Source organism: Cajanus cajan, chromosome 10 (assembly GCF_000230855.2).
Source record: "Cajanus cajan strain Asha chromosome 10, NIPB_CcT2T_4, whole genome shotgun sequence".
In the NCBI taxonomy this organism is placed as follows: Eukaryota; Viridiplantae; Streptophyta; class Magnoliopsida; order Fabales; family Fabaceae; genus Cajanus; species Cajanus cajan.
The window spans coordinates 50,227,240-50,245,158 of NC_138526.1; the positions used below are offsets into that span (position 1 = coordinate 50,227,240).

The 17,919-nt window shown below is 32.3% G+C and overlaps 2 protein-coding genes across 6 annotated transcripts; both read left to right on the forward strand.

Moving 5' to 3' along the window:
• The first annotated feature begins 1,211 nt into the window (after positions 1-1,211).
• LOC109805475 (IAA-amino acid hydrolase ILR1-like 4) lies at positions 1,212-4,596 on the forward strand. Its single transcript, XM_020367559.3, has 5 exons — positions 1,212-1,679; positions 1,953-2,078; positions 2,487-2,801; positions 3,333-3,461; positions 4,043-4,596. Exons 1-5 carry the CDS (start codon positions 1,215-1,217, stop codon positions 4,448-4,450), a joined length of 1,443 nt encoding a protein of 480 aa, XP_020223148.3. The 5' UTR covers positions 1,212-1,214; the 3' UTR covers positions 4,451-4,596.
• A 155-nt stretch (positions 4,597-4,751) lies between these two features.
• On the forward strand, positions 4,752-11,557 carry LOC109805474 (RNA methyltransferase family protein). 5 transcript variants are annotated; one of them, XR_014430431.1, is made up of 11 exons: positions 4,752-5,838; positions 5,927-6,169; positions 6,249-6,416; positions 7,001-7,110; positions 8,391-8,499; positions 8,693-8,848; positions 8,962-9,077; positions 9,165-9,331; positions 9,827-9,957; positions 10,019-10,154; positions 10,769-11,557. XR_014430431.1 is itself a non-coding variant. In XM_020367558.3 (11 exons), exons 1-10 carry the CDS (start codon positions 5,455-5,457, stop codon positions 10,135-10,137), a joined length of 1,692 nt encoding a protein of 563 aa, XP_020223147.1. In that variant the 5' UTR covers positions 4,752-5,454; the 3' UTR covers positions 10,138-10,154; positions 10,769-11,557. The 5 variants fall into 5 exon arrangements, 3 of the variants coding, with proteins under 3 accessions (XP_020223147.1, XP_082922195.1, XP_082922194.1); XR_002240294.3 differs by having other exon boundaries at positions 10,030-10,198; XM_020367558.3 differs by having other exon boundaries at positions 10,030-10,154.
• The last annotated feature ends 6,362 nt before the right edge of the window (positions 11,558-17,919 follow it).

Here is a 17,919-nt window from a genome sequence, read left to right on the forward strand (position 1 = left end):
TTCAAATTGATTTTATTATTTTTTAAATAATTCAGTATGATCTTTTGATTTTTAAAATAATGTTCAAACTTATCTTTTCATCCGATTTTTTGTTAGTGTTAATTTAAATGAAAAAATAACATTAAATATTTTTTTAAAAAGTTAAAGAACTAAATTAAATTATTTAAAAACAGTGAAAAAAAATTAAATTTTTTAAAAAGATCAAAAGTATAATTTATGAAATGAAGTAGGAGCGTTAATAAATTAAAATTGTCACGTGCTGTGATTTAGACGTCACTGGCCGCCTTTCAAATACACACGTTTTTCATTTTCTAAATATATACCGTCCATACGTTTTGGTTTGTTTGTTTCGAGATAAAGAATGTACTCACTTTCCTAAATTATTTTATTTTCTCATAACTCAATTAATACAAACTAATTCAATTCAATTTAAATTAGATTGGCTTAATCTAAACACTAGAATTGGTCGGAGTTTGAGATATGTAGTACTATCTCATATTTAAATTAGAATTAATCATCTATATATATTATCAGTGTAAAATTTTTTACACCAACAATTATTATATATTTTAAAATTACTTATTTTATTATCATTTCATTAAATAAGCAACTGACATGTCACTATTAAAAAATATAATTGGTTGCCAGTATAAAAGAATTTTACACTGATAATATATAGGTAATTAACTCTTTAAATTATATTATCGTTAATTCTAAATTTCAAAACATCAAAAATAAAAATAATTAAAATTAAAATGGACATAATTTTATAAATTTATGCTAAATTTATAAAATATGAATCTTTAAATATAATAAATAAATTAATAAAGAGTAAATAATAATAATAAATCTATAATCAATGCATTAGTAACCGTAAAAAAATAAAACTAAAAATAAAACTTACGATTTCGTAAAAAAAAATAACATATTGTTGTCTAATTGTGGATTCTTTAAAAACCAAATTCTTTTGAGAGATCATAAATATTTCACTATCTTTATGGGCCTATTTTAGGAATAAAAGTCATAATCAAATCCGTCTCTATGTTAAAGAACATAAATGTCAAATTTCTTATATTATATAATATCTTAATTTTACTAAAAATAAATAAATAAATAAATAAATACTTCAAGATAGTATTATTTTCCTTTTCTTTTCCAAACGAAATGTTATCAATCTATTAGTTAATACTAATATATATAATATATGCTGTGCAATGAGAACAACAACAGCATCTCTACTGCAACTGAATAGTTTGGTGAGTTGTGTTTTTTTTGTTGGTTTATCTTTTCCACTGTTCTTTCCCAAACCCACCTCAAAGTTTAAAGCATCCATGGGGTCTTTCTTCAAATGGATCAACTTGTTGGTCTTTTTTCATTTCCTTGCTGCAACAACCATCTTCACCTTCAGCTCAAATGCAATCGCCATCACCAAGTTTCTTGATTTAGCCAAGGATCCTCGGGTTTTTGATTGGATGGTGGGTATCCGGAGGAAGATTCACGAGAATCCAGAACTGGGTTATCAGGAATTTGAGACCAGTCAGCTTATAAGGGTGGAATTGGATAAACTGGGCATTTCATATAAATACCCTGTTTCAGTCACTGGTGTTATTGCCTTCATAGGGACTGGACACCCTCCTTTTGTTGCAATAAGAGCTGACATGGATGCTCTTCCTATGCAGGTTTATATGATTTCATTGTATTATTATAATTTTTTTCTTATCATATGTGCTTTAACATATGCTTGTATCAGTGTTCTAGCTTTTCAATTATTAGTATTATTATGAAATCCCTCCATTTGAGTTTTTGATTTAAAAGTTAAAACTAGTTCATTGTCTTTAATCAATTTTTTATTATTAGTCCTCTTATCCTTTTCCAATTTATGGTTATATTTCTAAGAGCTATTCTGTTTTGTGTATATTTCGTTGATTTATTTTTCTTTCATTCAACCTTAGGAAATGGTGGAGTGGGCGCACAAGAGTAAAGTACCTGGAAAGATGCATGCATGCGGTCATGATGCTCATGTTGCCATGCTTCTTGGCGCTGCAAAGATCCTCAAAGAGCATGAAAATGAGATACAAGTATGGTTTTTGACATTCAGTTTCTTTTTTTTTTTTTGGGTTGTTGGGTGGGGGAAGAGGTCCCTTTACTTCATAGTTTATAGTACTTATTACTTAGACAACGTGTTGTTCTAATTTTTTACTTTCTTTTTTAGTGTTGCTCTTCAAATAATTTAGATTTTAGAATATGGAGAATCACACTGCTTCCAGTATGCTCTTAAACATAATGCTTCTGTGATTGTTGTAATGGTAACAAAAACGTAATCCAGAAGAAGACAGGAAAAGGAAAAAAGTTGGCCACTTATATCATATTATCATCTACTATCCCTGGACAGATACTTTTGCTTACTGCTTTTTCTGAATTGCACCGTTCTATTGTTTTTGTCCTCTTATGGATCCCTGATATCATTCCTTAATTTGTCTCTATAGGGAACTGTTGTTCTTGTTTTTCAACCAGCAGAAGAAGGAGGTGGAGGGGCTAAGAAAATTTTAGATGCTGGGGTCTTGGAAAATATCTCTGCCATATTCGGATTGCATGTCGCACCTAACTTAGCAATAGGTGAAGTGGCCTCTAGGTCGGGTCCTATATTTGCAGGAAGTGGCTTCTTTGAAGCAACAATAAATGGAAGGGGAGGTCATGCAGCCATCCCTCAGCACTCTATAGATCCAATATTGGCAGCTTCCAATGTGATCGTTAGCTTACAACATATTGTTTCACGCGAGGCTGATCCTCTAGACTCCCAGGTAAACTTATTTCATGTCATTCTTTCGCTTCCTGTCACCCATACTCATGTATTCTTAGTTTATCCTTACCTTATTGTCTAAGAACATCAAGTTTGTACTGTATTTTGAATCCATGAATACCAAAGTGGCGGGCCTGTTTTGTATGTGCCTTTATGTGTGGGCATAAGAAAGAACAAAGGGAACAAAGAACCAATATCTCGCAATTCTTAGCTTCTCTTGCTTTCAATCTTTTGTTTTCTGCACGTAATTTGGAAGTATTGGTTCCACCTTTTTGTCACTTTACTTAATTTGAGAGTTGAGACCTTATGCTTGTTATCAATATCATTTTATGAAACATGAAAAGCTTTGTATTCTTGTGGGGCTTTGACATAGATATGTTATTGAAGAATAAAAATTCTCACAATATATATACCACATCATTATCTGTTTACAATGATTATTGAATATGATAAAAGCCTCGTTTCCAGAAATAATTCATTGCTTATGGAGACAATCTTCTGTGTTTTCCTGACATAAAGTATATCCCCTCAGGTTGTGACTGTAGGAAAATTTCAAGGAGGTGGTGCTTTCAATGTTATTCCAGACTCAGTCACAATTGGTGGCACCTTCCGAGCCTTTTCAAAAGAAAGCTTCATGCAACTGAGGCAGCGGATTGAGCAGGTCTGTTGTGAAGTTATACACTGAAAGTGGAACTAATGACCTTTTTTGTTTCTTTTACACAATTAACTCGCAATCATTATTTTGTTGTAATAATGTGTTTTATTCTTTACTTGTTTAAGTACAAATTGTTAATCGACAACCTCCAAATAGGTTCATGGAGTACAGATTTGGTTCCCTATGAGTTTTTCATATTATAGGGTCATGGTCGAGAGAGGTAAACACAGACCTTGTGCATTGCAAAATTTGTTGGGCCTTTTGCAAGCTCTTCATGTTTATCTCTCTCTGTGAATCTGTTTGGTGAAAAACTTGCATGAGAGGATTCAAATTCATGGATTACTGAAATTTAGGGAACTAAATTCTTGTTTTATATATGTGTGTGTATACACACACACACACTCAGAGTGTGCAAGCACATTCATAAATTCCTGTCAGCCAGGTAAATGGGGTCAAAATCTTGTAGACCTTTTTTCTTTTGTTGTCAACCTTATTTGGTTTGTGTTGTATAAGCAAGAAATGATTGTACTCTTGCTGTGGTTTTCACTGCAATCCTATTAGGGGCTAAGGCTGATTGATTTATGTAGGTTATCACTGGGCAAGCTGCTGTGCAGAGATGCAATGCAACTGTCAACTTTCTTGATGAAGAGAAATCTTTCTTCCCCCCAACAGTAAACGATGGTGACTTGCATGAGTACTTTAAAAGTGTTGCTGGGAGTTTGCTTGGCATCGATAAAGTTAAGGACATGCAACCGTTGATGGGATCTGAGGACTTTGCATTCTATCAAGAGGTTTTTCCGGGATACATCTTCCTCCTTGGAATGGAGAATGCCTCTATTGAACGTCTTGAGTCACCACATAGTCCATATTTCAGAATCAATGAAGATGCACTTCCCTATGGAGCTGCACTTCATGCTTCTTTAGCTACTAGGTATCTTCTCAAATTAAATCAGGACGTACCAGTAGTGGAGGGGAAACATCATGATGAATTATGAAACAGAACATTGAAAGCCCTTGTTGGGGTTATTTATTTGTGCAATCACGACGAGGTAGTGGAGCATTGGTTTGACACGTCCTTAGTTGTAAATGTATTGCATTCAAATCATAATAATTCCACTGTGCTTCACATTTTAATCTTTCACCCTGCTGATCTAGGTGCAAATCAAATGGGAGAGAACAGACAACTTTTTATTTTGATATTTTCTACAATTTCAAAGTCATTCAACTACTATCGAATTCTACCTAAGTTGAAATAGAATGACACAATGAACTATTTCCTTTGCAAGAATAAATAAGATGGAAATGTGATGATGGTTTGTCTTCAACTATTCTATGGTTGACCTCAGGTGCCATGTTCTTGTTCTAGCGCTGCCGAATGAATGCATAAAGATATTCCTTGACCATGATATGTAACGGAAGATGATGATGAACAGATGAAGTTCCGGAGAGAAATGCGGGACTCAGATTCCATGTTAGTAATTTCATGAAAAAATATAATATGCAACCTTCTCCAACAATGTCCAACTGTTGGGTAAAAACAAAGTCTTATCTTGTTAAAACAAGAGGATAAAAATGAATTTATATGAATACATAAAGTTTCCATTGAAATGTGACAACAATCTAACACCAACATAGTGGTATATAGCTGAAATCTTCCATCCTTAATGGTACTGTTTTTCACCTTCATTCTAAGCTTTCCTAAGTCAACATTTCAATTAGAGTCCATCAAATTCAATAACTGGATGAAGTGAATGATTCCTTTTAATCGGGAATCACGTTACAATTGATGCAAAAATGACTCATTGTTGATTTTATTTATCCAAACCCAACCAAAATACTACCAATGAGAGAGTGTACAAGTTCAAAGAAAAAACATACCTTAATTGAGAGATTTGTTGGTGATTGAAGGGTAAGAGGCGTAACATGCGAGATTAGATGAGAGTTGATCATCTCTCTGTAGAGAATATAGTCAAAATATGAAGGTGTGAATATACCTCAAATGAATAGGATATATGATTGGTGGTCCATAACAGCATTCCGTTACGCAAGGTGTTCGAGTGCACAAGAGTTTGGCCGCGAAATGGCGAGCATTTCAAATCTAACGAACATTCTGCCACTGCACATCCGAAGGTTCCGACCTTCTCTGTGCACTCTCTCTTGCTCCCTCGCCGAAGACGTCGACCCCAAACCCTCCATTCCCAACCCCAGTTCCTACTTCCCGAAGCGTGGCCAAACCCTCGAACTCGTCTGCGAGTCCCTCGCTTTCAAAGGCAAGGGCCTCTGCAAGGTCACCCAAACCGGCTTCGTCGTCCTCTGCGACCGCGCTCTTCCCGGCGAACACTTCATAGGCCGCGTCACTCGCAAGAAGGGAAATTACGCTGAGGTAACCTCACTCGCCTATTCTCTTCCATTTCTATTTCCAATTCGCAAACACGTTATCTTCGTTTTCTGATTCCGTTAACAAAGCACAGGTAACTAAGGTGAAGACTTTAACTCCTCCTCGTGACATTGTGGATGCTCCTTGTGTCTATTCCCCTTACTGCGGCGGCTGCAAGACGCAGAACTTGTCCTACGAGGCTCAGATTAGAGCTAAGGAGGAGCAGGCACGTGACTTGTTGATTCACGTGGGGAAGTTTTCTCGCGAACTAGTTCAACTCCACGATGTTATGAAGCCCATTGTTCCTTGTGATGTTCAGTTTCATTATAGGAATAAGGTTAGTGTTAGTGGTGCTTCTCCTTTTTTAACCAGCCTGAGGTGAATGACTTGTGTTGCGTCATTTCGTGCTTGTGCAGATGGAATTCTCGTTTGGTCCTCAAAGATGGTTGCCTAAAGAATCACTGAAAGACAGAAATGATGATGCTGGTAGTGAAAACTATGCGCTGGGGTTGCATGCTCCTGGTTTTTTTGATAAAATTTTGAATGTTGATAAGTGCTTACTGCAATCTGATCCTGCTAATAAGGTATCCGATGTTATTTGTTCTTTGACAATTACAAGCTTGTATGGTGTGTATGCAGTTCTGTGTTTTTAATGTATTCTGAACTGAACCACAGGTAAACAAAACCTAGGTTAGGCAACACCATTTACGGCAGAAAGAGAAATTCGGTTTGTGACAACCCTGAGCTAATAAGCTTTAAAACTATTATTGATTGTTTTGACAATTATACCCCATCAGAAAGTTAGATTAAATATCATCAGCCATTGAAATTTGGTTATCACTTATCATGAATGCTTTGCCTGAAACAGAAACGTCTTATTCTTATAAGATTACATAGACGTGCACCTAACTGAAGGGGCCTTGCCTGAAATGTCAAGAGGCAATGACCATTTGATAACTTCCTAACTTCCATTGTCTTGTCTCATTGACCCGTGTTTTCTTTTTTGTGTCTTTAATTTCACAGCTTTATCCAGTGCAGTGATTTTGCAAGATATAATTGTTGCCTATTTTATGACTTTTTTGATTGGGTATCATATCTTGGAACTTGGAAGCTTATTTGATTAGGGAAAGTACACTTTCCTTCTGTTTTGACTTGAAAATCTGAATAGGTACTTGCGGCTATCCAAGAATGTTGGAGAGATCCACAACTTGGTTTTTCTCCCTATAATGTTCATTCACACAAGGGATTTCTTAAGCATTTGATGCTGAGAACTGGAAGGTATATAAGTTATATTTTGCGATCTCTCACTTAATTGTTTTACTTTTAAGTATATACAGATATGGATACTGTAGGTCTTGTAATGATTCTATAGGGTGACTGATCAAACATAGCATTAGATCTGGGTACGTTCTACAACAAATGTTCTAAAAACTAGTGCATAGCATGGGTATGTATGGGAGGATTGTTAGAAATAGCAATTTGAACTAATGAAATAGCAATTTATTAGCAAACCAAACAATTTGGTGTTTTGCACGGGTAGGTCTATAGTTTATTGTTATCTGCACATTGCAATGCTTAGCAAAGATAGACTGAAACATATTTGATAAAAGAAAAGGGTGCATACTCATGTCAATGAGTACCTGTAATGGATGCATACTGGTGCTACAATCATTTGGAGTATCCATACATAATTTGAACCATGTTCTCAAGACAAAAAATGCTAAAGAGTATTTTGGAAAGTGTTCAGCCATAAAATTTAGGGCCACTAATGCTAGTTTACTGTCTCATGCTATGTAAGGTTTGTCAATCATTTTACCTCATCAACAATCCTCCATATGGAATATAGATAGTATTTACAAAAAAAAATTCTTCAACTAATGTTAACTAATATCACATATAACCTGAATTGAACGTCTTATATTTGATTTGCTTATAGAATCGTCATCTAAATCTAAGTTTCATGTGAATGATCACAAACACAAAATGGATGGAAAAAAATGCATATAGGGGTGAGAGTGAGGTAGGAGAAAACCATGTAAATTGGTGGGAAAAATATGGGGGAAAATTCAAGCAAATGGACAGAAAAAGTTGTGCAAATGGGTGAGAAAATTGTGAGGAAAAAATATTCTATTTTATAGGGGGAAATAGCAGGGAAAATGGCATACAAATGAGTGAATAAATGGGCTGGAAAATAAGTTGTAATATGAACCCTCAATTATAACATTATAACATATATCTAATGGTCATTCAAATTCAAATCTATTCATGGGTTTAAATTGGTTCTTTTATTGAACTATTTTGGTTTGTTCCCTCTTTTGGCACACTAGAGTTTAACAAGAGTTTGAAAAACAAAAATGTATTAGATGGTAAAAAATCAGATAAGCAGGAAATGAGATTCAGCAGCACCTCAATCATAATATAGACGGACTACAATTAAATAATTTATTGAAAGATACATAAATTGCACTTGTAGTAATACTTTTTATATTATTATATCTTTGAATGGTACCCTTTTTTTATAATTTTTTTTTTATCAATATTAATATGTTTTGTTCCAGGGATGTAACAACTGGTCTGCCTGAAGTTATGGTCAACTTTGTGACCTCTTCGTACAAGCCAGAAATGTTGAAGTTCCTAGTTGATAAAGTTTCCACATTTCCTGAAGTGGTTGGTGAAGGCATATGAATGGTTTCTGTATTAAATCTCTTGCAGTTTGCAATGCAATTTTTACTCAATATTTTAAGTCAACAGTCATATAGAATTTTTTTGGGAAATTGTTACATGAACTTGATAACTTGTTTACAAACTGTATGTATATATTTTTAATACCATTAAAGTTTCTTTTTTACATGAATGATAGGTAAGTGTTGTTAATAACGTAAATACTTCTGTTGGTAACACATCTGTTGGGGAGGAAGAATACACTTTGTATGGGAAATCTAGCATTACAGAGACCTTAAGAGGGCTTACATTCCAAATATCAGCAAACTCTTTCTTTCAAACGAATACTTTTCAGGTTTGCAATAAACCCAAAATTTTTGGCATCCTCTCTATTCTGTCCCATATTTTATTTCTTAAATTTAGTCATGGCCATCTGTCAAGAAAAAAATCATTTTTATTCTCTTTTAGGCAGAGGTTTTATATAAGCTTATAGAAGATTGTGCCAGAGTCAGGGGTGATGGCTCAGAAATTGTCCTTGACCTGTTTTGTGGAACAGGCACCATAGGTCTGACGCTTGCAAGAAGGTAATCTTTTATCTTCATCTGGTTTAAGTATTTTAGGATAAACTATGAAACAATGAGATTAATTTCTTGTATTCCAATTTTTAACAGTGTAAGACATGTTTATGGCTATGAAGTAGTTCCTCAAGCCATCACAGATGCTCGTCTTAATGCCAAGATAAATGGCATACAAAATGCAACATTTGTCCAGGGAGATCTCAATAAAATTGATGAGAACTTTGGGAAGAATTTTCCTAAACCTGACATTGTCATTTCAGGTTTCGTTGCTCTAAGTTTCCTTATTTCTACTTATTTTTTCGCTATATTTATTTCTCTCAATTAGTTTGGCCTGTGCTGAAAAATAGTCTTAATCAGGAGTACACATGGAGAAATCCTTCTACTTATTGGCTTTGCCACAGTTATTCACCTTATTTTCCAATCACTTGAATGTTTTCATTAAATCAAGTGGATAAGTGTTATGCAAATGTGAGCTTGTCATGCTTGCTGTACTGATTTGTATTCAATTGAGGGGAACTTGCTTCATTTGACTTGTATGGATGGAGATGCGCTAATTTATACCGGTATTTTTAAATGTGTGCTTCAAGACTTAAATATACAGTTTCCATGCCAAGAAAACTAACTTAGCTCCATTGTAGGTATTATTAACATGCTGATCATATATTTTGTTCACAGACTGAAGATTACAAATCACAATATTGGTATTTTTGTGTCCACAATGTATTACAGTTCTCATCACTGTAAACTTAATGCAGATCCCAATCGCCCAGGAATGCACATGAAGTTGATTAAATTCCTGCTAAATCTCAGGGCACCTCGCATAGTGTATGTGTCATGTAATCCTGCAACATGTGCACGCGACCTTGATTTTCTTTGTCATGGTGTGGTATGTGTCATTTTATAAGATTGTCTTGTGCTTTGAGATTCAATTCTTTGAGCCAATGAAGGTTTTTTGCAGGCAGAACAGAATATAAAAGGATGTTACAAGTTAATAAGCCTACAGCCAGTTGACATGTTCCCACACACACCACATATTGAGTGTGTTTGCCTTCTGGAACTTCAGTAATCTGTGCCCATTTCCAGGTTGGGCACTATTTCATTTTCTCTGCTGTATTTGGGACTACCTGGTAGGTTGCATCTTGGATGTCTGATGAACTCTTAGTGACTGTTTTGTATGAAATATCTAAATCATCAATTCATTTGGACTATATTTGGTGGAAAGACCAAACAATTATCGTTAGCCTGTACATGTTTGTTGTCAAATATAGTTGCCATTTGTAGTTACTATTTCTTAATGAAAATGATCGCAGAATGCTGAATTCAATGGATAACTGGACTTGGATTTATGTTGTTCAGCTAGATTAACTGAGTTGCATCAATTGGCTCATGGCTATAAGAAACTGCTATAGAAAGTATCATTTTCTCATATTCTCCTTTTCTATTCAGGAACAGCATTCAGTATGGTTATCCTGTTCTCAATATTTTATCAAATGGCTAATATATTAATGCAGTCATAAGTTGTAGGCCATCTGTGTAACATTACCTGATGCTGAATTTGCATAATGCATATAGGCCACTGATAGTGACAGGCAATCCACACATTCAAATTCTGTTTCTCTACTGTTGTACTGTTGTTTGTTTACTTGTTTGCTCCTTCCTTCCTATTCTTTATTTCTCGTTTGTCACATGTCTTTCAGGGGATTACAAGTTTAATCAAGATAAAAGTCAAGATTGGGTCTTCAAGGTGATAGATAGGAAAACTCTCTTATGCTGCAAGGTGTGACTGATGTTTTGCCTACCCAAAACTATGGTGTCAGTGTACAAAATCATTTTGAATGGCGGTGGTATTGGCAAGCATGCCTGGATGACTAGTTGACTACATTTCTATTTATGCAGAGCCACCAAAATGTTGGATTCATGCTTAGCAACCCCCAAATATGAATTACTGTTGTGTTGATCCACTTCGCATGATATGACAAGTCCTGAATTCCATCATGAAATATATCATATACTACACTTGTCAGATCCTTGCTTACTTGAGTTGGAGATGCAAGCCCATCTTGAAACATAAGATGTTTAGCTGGATGAGCAAACAGTATTCAGTGTTCATATGAATATATTATATTCTTTTCTTTATTTCTTTATCTTTAGAAAGAAGAGTAAGTGTTATCTTTGTGGTTTAAGGAAAAAAATGGTGTTGGTTGGGGTATGCTTTGATTGCTTTCAAGTAATTTTGAATGGTGTATTTGTACTGTTATTAGTCCTGTGAAAGGGGGGAGAGAGACCATGAATAACACTGGAAAAAGTTATCCAGAGGGTTCTCATGATGAATATCTGCAGATTTGGTCTTTAACCAAGCCTATTGGCATTGTGTAATCCATATGGATAAGGCTTTTGTTATTGTATTTGTAGTTTTGTACTGTTATTCTAGGTTCGTTTTTCCATGATATCAAAGGGTACTATTCAAACTGAAAGCAGGAACAAAATCTTGTTGGTATAAACAGAAATTTATATGCTAAACAAGACCTGTATGTTTCGCAATACTCACCCTATCATAGAATGTATCTTAATAAAGACATGGCTCAAATCAAGAAAGACTTGGGGGCAATACTGGGATATCTATATTCTGAAAATACCTGATATATAAATTAATGAGAGACATTGGCTATAGATAGTGTTCAGGTTTCAGGTTGCGAGGCATGTTTTTCAAACATTTCCTATCTTGTATTGACCTGAGAGTTTGGCTTGCTGATTTAGAACTGAGGCAGAGCTTTGATTTCCTGTGGCTTATGGTCGTCATTTGTCTTCTGGACTGTTGATGGCCAAAATGTTGCCACAGGAGACTAAGGATGTACTCCTTTCTTCCTCTTGGATAGACTACTAGCTGCACTTGTCTGTAATTCATTATCTTTTGATATGTGATGAATTGCAATATATCTTGGCATTACTTGATTTGTCTGTTTGGACAAATCAGATGAGGTTTGGTATAGCATGGTGAATCTGAAAGCTGTGCTGACAGGTGATTTTCAGGACCATCAGAGTGGATTTTAGTGGAAGGGCTTATTAATATATGTATGACTGACTGGTAGGAAGATATGGGCGAAAGATATAACACAGGATTCCAATCCCTTGAGAATTTGGAACAAGTTGTATTCGAATTTTCCTTGCTTCATGAAATGAGGTTCATTTACTAAAGACCGCATACTTGTACAGTGAAGCCTGCATTTGGACTTACGATACAAGGCCTTCTGACGGGGACATAATCAGAACAAACCACTGATTTCCTGGTGGAGGGTAGGCAAAACATGGGAGGGGGCTCAAGTTGGGTTAAAATTTAAGAGAAACATCTTAAAATTTGGATTTAGGTTTAACTCATCTCTAAGGTTATCTTTGCTTACATACAATATTTTGATTATATAACTAGTCAGAATAGGATTTCCAACTGATAAAGTAACTTTTTTTTATTTAAAAAAAAAAATGATTCAAATTATAACTGTTAAATTAAAGGCCATCATCATATAACGAGCTAAAATCTTTGCAGGTAAAAAGCAAGATGAATGAATATGTAGTTTGAAGAAGGTAGATACAACAGGAATAAGGATCTTCAAGGAACCACAAAATGACACGGTTGAACAAAAGAACTTAATAAATAACTAAAGAAAATGGAACCCAAATATTAATAGTAAACTAAAGAAAGTGGAATCCTTAGTCGCAGAGTAATGTGTAGGAACTAACCTCCTTCAGAATTAATCATACAGCTCCAGTACCTCATTGAGCGGTCCAACATTCTCTGTTCACTATTCACGTACAAATGCAACAGTGTTTGTCTTTGACATAGATCGGGAGCCACACAGTTGCATTTGCTCACAATCACAAATTCTGCCAATGTTTGACAAAAAATTCAGTTAAAAATGGTCCTCGAATTTTGGTAATGAAAGGGATAGCACGAAGTCTAAACAAAAGTCTCAATGACAAGTATAATCTCGTATACGGTGCACGTCCCCTCTATGATCCTAATCATAGGAGTTTAAGTTTTGGAGGGAGGTTTGGCACTTGCACCATTTGTTTTGCAGAAAACAAATTCTCCTCAACCAAGACACTGGTCACTGGTTCAACCTTTAAAATTTAAATGAAAAGAATTTCTCATCATTAATACCAAGTAAAAATATACTTTTCGTCTCTTATATTATTTATTATATTCAATTTAGTCTCACTTTAATTAATTGAATCAATTTAGTCCTACATCTTTAAAATAATATGACACGTGACATGACACGGGTCAGATTGGTTAAGTATTTAAACGGAAGAAACGGAAAGTCAAACATTAAGATACATTTTAAAGGTGTAGGGTTAAATTGATTCAATTAATTAAAGTGAGACTAAATTGAATCTAATAAATAATATAAGGAACGAAAAATGTATTTTTTCCTTAATACTAATATTTTAAAATTATATTAGTTGAAAAAGAGGTATTTCAGTGTTTATTAGTTTGATCATAATTGAAGTAAATAAACTAATGATAATTATATATATTTAATATCGTATATATTATAAGTAATAAACTAATAACAATTAATAAAAAATCAAGTTAAGAAAATTTTAAAACATAAAATGAAAATATTATATGCTTTGTAAAATAAATGATAATCATAAGTTGTCGACATTTATAAGTGAACTTCATGCACAAACATTTGTACATGGTGTTTAATCTGCATATGATTTATAAAATGTTTTTTTGTTGGAATATTTTTCAAAGAATTTACGAAAGAAAAAAAAAAAAGATTCAAACTATTTTTTATTACTTTTTTGACACTGGTTTTCATTGATATTGGACCCGACCTAACCAGTTCTTTATTAATCGTCATCAATTTTGAAATTATTTGGTTTCTGGGTTGAATAAAAAGAATGCCCACACAATTTACTGATTTTCTTATGATCAGCTAATTTGATTTTTATACCATAAAATTGATAAAATTAGAGATGACAACCATTCTTATACTAGTTGGGTAGTTGCAAACGAATATCTATGACGAAGGACTAAGGTAACTATTTTTGCTTGATGAGTTTGGATTTGAGTACAGGTAAATGTCCACGAAGTTCTATGGTATCCCTATCGATTTGCTCACACACTACAATAATGAATATATATGAAAAATTATGTCTTAATATTATATTTTAATTTGGCACCTATTAATATTGTATTTGAATTTAGACGAATGACTGTATTAGTAATTTTGTACCTGATGATTTTTTTTAGTGAATTAATGCTCCATTTTATAGAGTTTAATTTTGATATATTATTACAATAAATATTTTTACTCTATGGATCACTTATAAATCACCCTAGACACGTACGATATTTAAAGCAATTATTAAAACAAGTCAATAATATTACCATATTAATCAATGATTAGATGATAACGCAATTTTATATATATATATATATATATATATTGGTAATGTAATATATTTAAATTCTATTTTATAGTTTTTTTGTGTCAAAAAATATTTTTTTATTAGTTCGAAAAAAAAGAAGTAGATTTATTATTAACTAAAGCAAAAATAATAAAGATGGATACGAGGATCTAGATACCAATTAAGAATATGAATATGTGAATTTGAGTTATTATTCTCACGTAGGTATACATGCGGATATGGATAATTTTTTTATTTAAAATTTTTGAAAACATGAGCATAAAATACAGGAACTATATATACTAATGTATTCAAACTCGACTCACTATTCATAAGTAAAGCTAGGGTTTTATTATAATTATCATATGATTAATTATAATTACTTAATTAGTATGGGAAGGGAATGGTAATTAAGTGAAAGGTTTAGGGTTTAGGATTTTCTCCCATTAAAAAAATGGTACGTATATTGTTTTCTCCCATGACACAAGCATGGCAATATATAATTTAAAAAAGAAGCATGTAAAATCATCAGGCTTTGTTTGAAAGAAAATCATTTGACCGCAAATCTGCAATAAAAAGATATTGGCATTACTGGTGTCATACTATACGTTCTTCATGCTATGCATGATCAAAAGATCGAGAGCTAGAATCCCTGCAGACGATTTATTTATTTTTAATCAAAGTAACAAAAAGTTATTAATTAATTAAAAGCTAAATTTATTTACTTTTAGCTTAAGAGCTTTAGAGGAGTGGGGCTCTGAAAGTAAATAATGCTGATATATGGTTGGTACATTAATTTTTTAAGCAGCAGATAAAAATTCCTCATGATATTGGAAATGGTTCCTCGAAATGTGAGGAGTACTTAATTGAAGTCAGCAATATCGATCAGGTTTTGTATTTATATAGAGTCTTGGAACGTAGTAGTTTGTTAAAGGGAGTAGTAAAAGAGTAAAACTTGGGTATAGAAGAGTGAGGATGAGTAAAATAATTGTAACGGGTTATGAACAATGATATCCATTATCAACTAGAAAGAGGAAACAAGAGAAAAGGACATAGATGATTGTGTGGGGCTGGTGTCGAGTGCACGTGGGGGTCAACATCTCATTGTAGGGTCTTTTATTTGGTTGTTGAGCAAAGGAAAGGCCATTGAATGTGACAAAGATGTTGTACATGCATGCATGGGATTGAAAAAACTCACTCAGTGCCATAAAAGAGAGGGGGAAAGCTTTTTGCGACCACGACAAGTCATGGTTGATGTAAATCAAACCTTTTCTTATCTCATCTTTGCCCGACATGTTTGTTTCATTTCTGTTCCATTAATATATACAACATCTTGCATTGGAGGGAATCAAAGATAAGCTGGCAATGGGCCACCCTCAGTTATTCCATAACTCATTAATTCAAGGCTTTAATTTGAGAGTGATTAATACTCATAACTTGGGACATAGATAAAACTCTATTTGGTTTTCCCATTTTATTAATCTAGAACGAAATGACAAATCAGGTTCTAAGCATTCAAAAATATGAACATATTTCTTTTATAAATAGACGCATAATTTTATTAAAATATTATTTTATTACATTAAACGAATGACGTAATATATTTTAGAATAATGTATGACATTTGTTTTTATTTAATTTACTTTTACATTATTGTGTTCCATTCACAAATTATCACCGATTCAAATTAAGTATGCATATTTTTTATGACACATTGAATTTTAATTTTAATTATTAGAGTTTTAGTACGTGTATTGTATAAGATAAATATTTATTTTTTATACAATTATAATTATAAAATAAATAAATATATGATTTATATATGTTTTAGATTTATAATAAATAATTTAATTATAACAAGATTATTTTAAAAAATAGATAGACAATTAAGAATATACATATATATATATATATTTATTAACTAGGGTAATTGTGAGAGATATTTTTGTTCCCCTAATTGTGGAGAGGGTGTTGACCTCTCACGGAGAAAGCGTTGAAATTTTTTTAATTGAGAGGGCGAGTAAATTGAGAGTTTCATTATCTAAGCTAAATATTTTAATTTACAGTACATGAATATAGATTCCTTTATAATTTGATTTATCTTGTTGGAAAAAAAAAACTTTAAGTTTACACATTATCGTTGTCCATTACACACTGTTATGTCATAGTGAATTAAAAATTCATTTAAAAAATCTATGAATATAACACAAATAGTAAAAAATAATAATTAATAACCAAGAGAATATTTTATAATCACATGAGGCATTTTTTTTTTCACATGACGCATTTTAATTTAGATATATAAGAAGAGGCATAATAAGAGATAGTGATTTGAATATATTTATATGAAATTAGCATAAAATAAGACAACAATAATATATATTTAAAATTCTTGGACTCCTCTAAATTCGGACATCGTCCCTTCTGCCCTGAGTCCATAGCTAATCATGAACTTGATTCAATAAATATTAAAAAAAATTTTGGATAAACTTTTTTAAAATTATTTATTAAAAAGAACAAAAAGAAAAATGGAATTAGATATAGAAACATTTTTACGTTAATTTCTCCAAAACTTATATATAAATTGTCAAAAAAAAAAAATATACATTAGTCAATTTTAGCTTATAAGTATTTTTTTTCCAACTTTTTAATAAATATTTTTTTTAAAGAATTATCTAAACATATTTTTATAATACATGTACTTATATATATATATATATATATATATATATATATATATATATAATACAAGTATTTATTAATAAGCTTAATATTACATTGTCAAAAAGACTGAAATTCACATCTTTATTGTTAATCCTCACCAAGAAGTCAAACATTTGTTTGTTTTTCAAATGATCCATAATGACTAGTGCATGTGTGTAATCTAACGTGTTCAGTTTCTTATGTCTTTATCCTTTCTTTTTCCAATTTTCTCACGTGTTTCTTAGTAAAGGTTAATCTATAAGAATATATAAGGAGAATACTTTATTTTGATACTCACTTTTTTAAAAAAATAATTATACATTTATGTTATATTTTATTATTTTTCTACTAATTTATATTTAAGGATAAAATAGAAAAAAATATAAAATAATAATTATTCTCTTTAAAAATAATATAATTATCCATTTTTTTAAATACTAATTTTTTTTTTATTTTTTATACGAAAATATGGAGTGCTTTTTTTTTTTTGTTGCTAATTATTATAAGTCATAACTCACCGAAAACGATCGTATATTTTATTTTAGTTTCAGTAACTTGATCAGGAAAACAACTAAAGATAGTTTTAGTCCATAATGTCATCCGTGAGCCAAGTCAATATTGTACAACAAATTATTAGAAGTGTTGAAGATACATAAGTCAATATTGCACAATATATAAAATTAAAACCATTTGTGTGCTTTTCTACAACTCAAGTTTTTAGGAGTGTTGA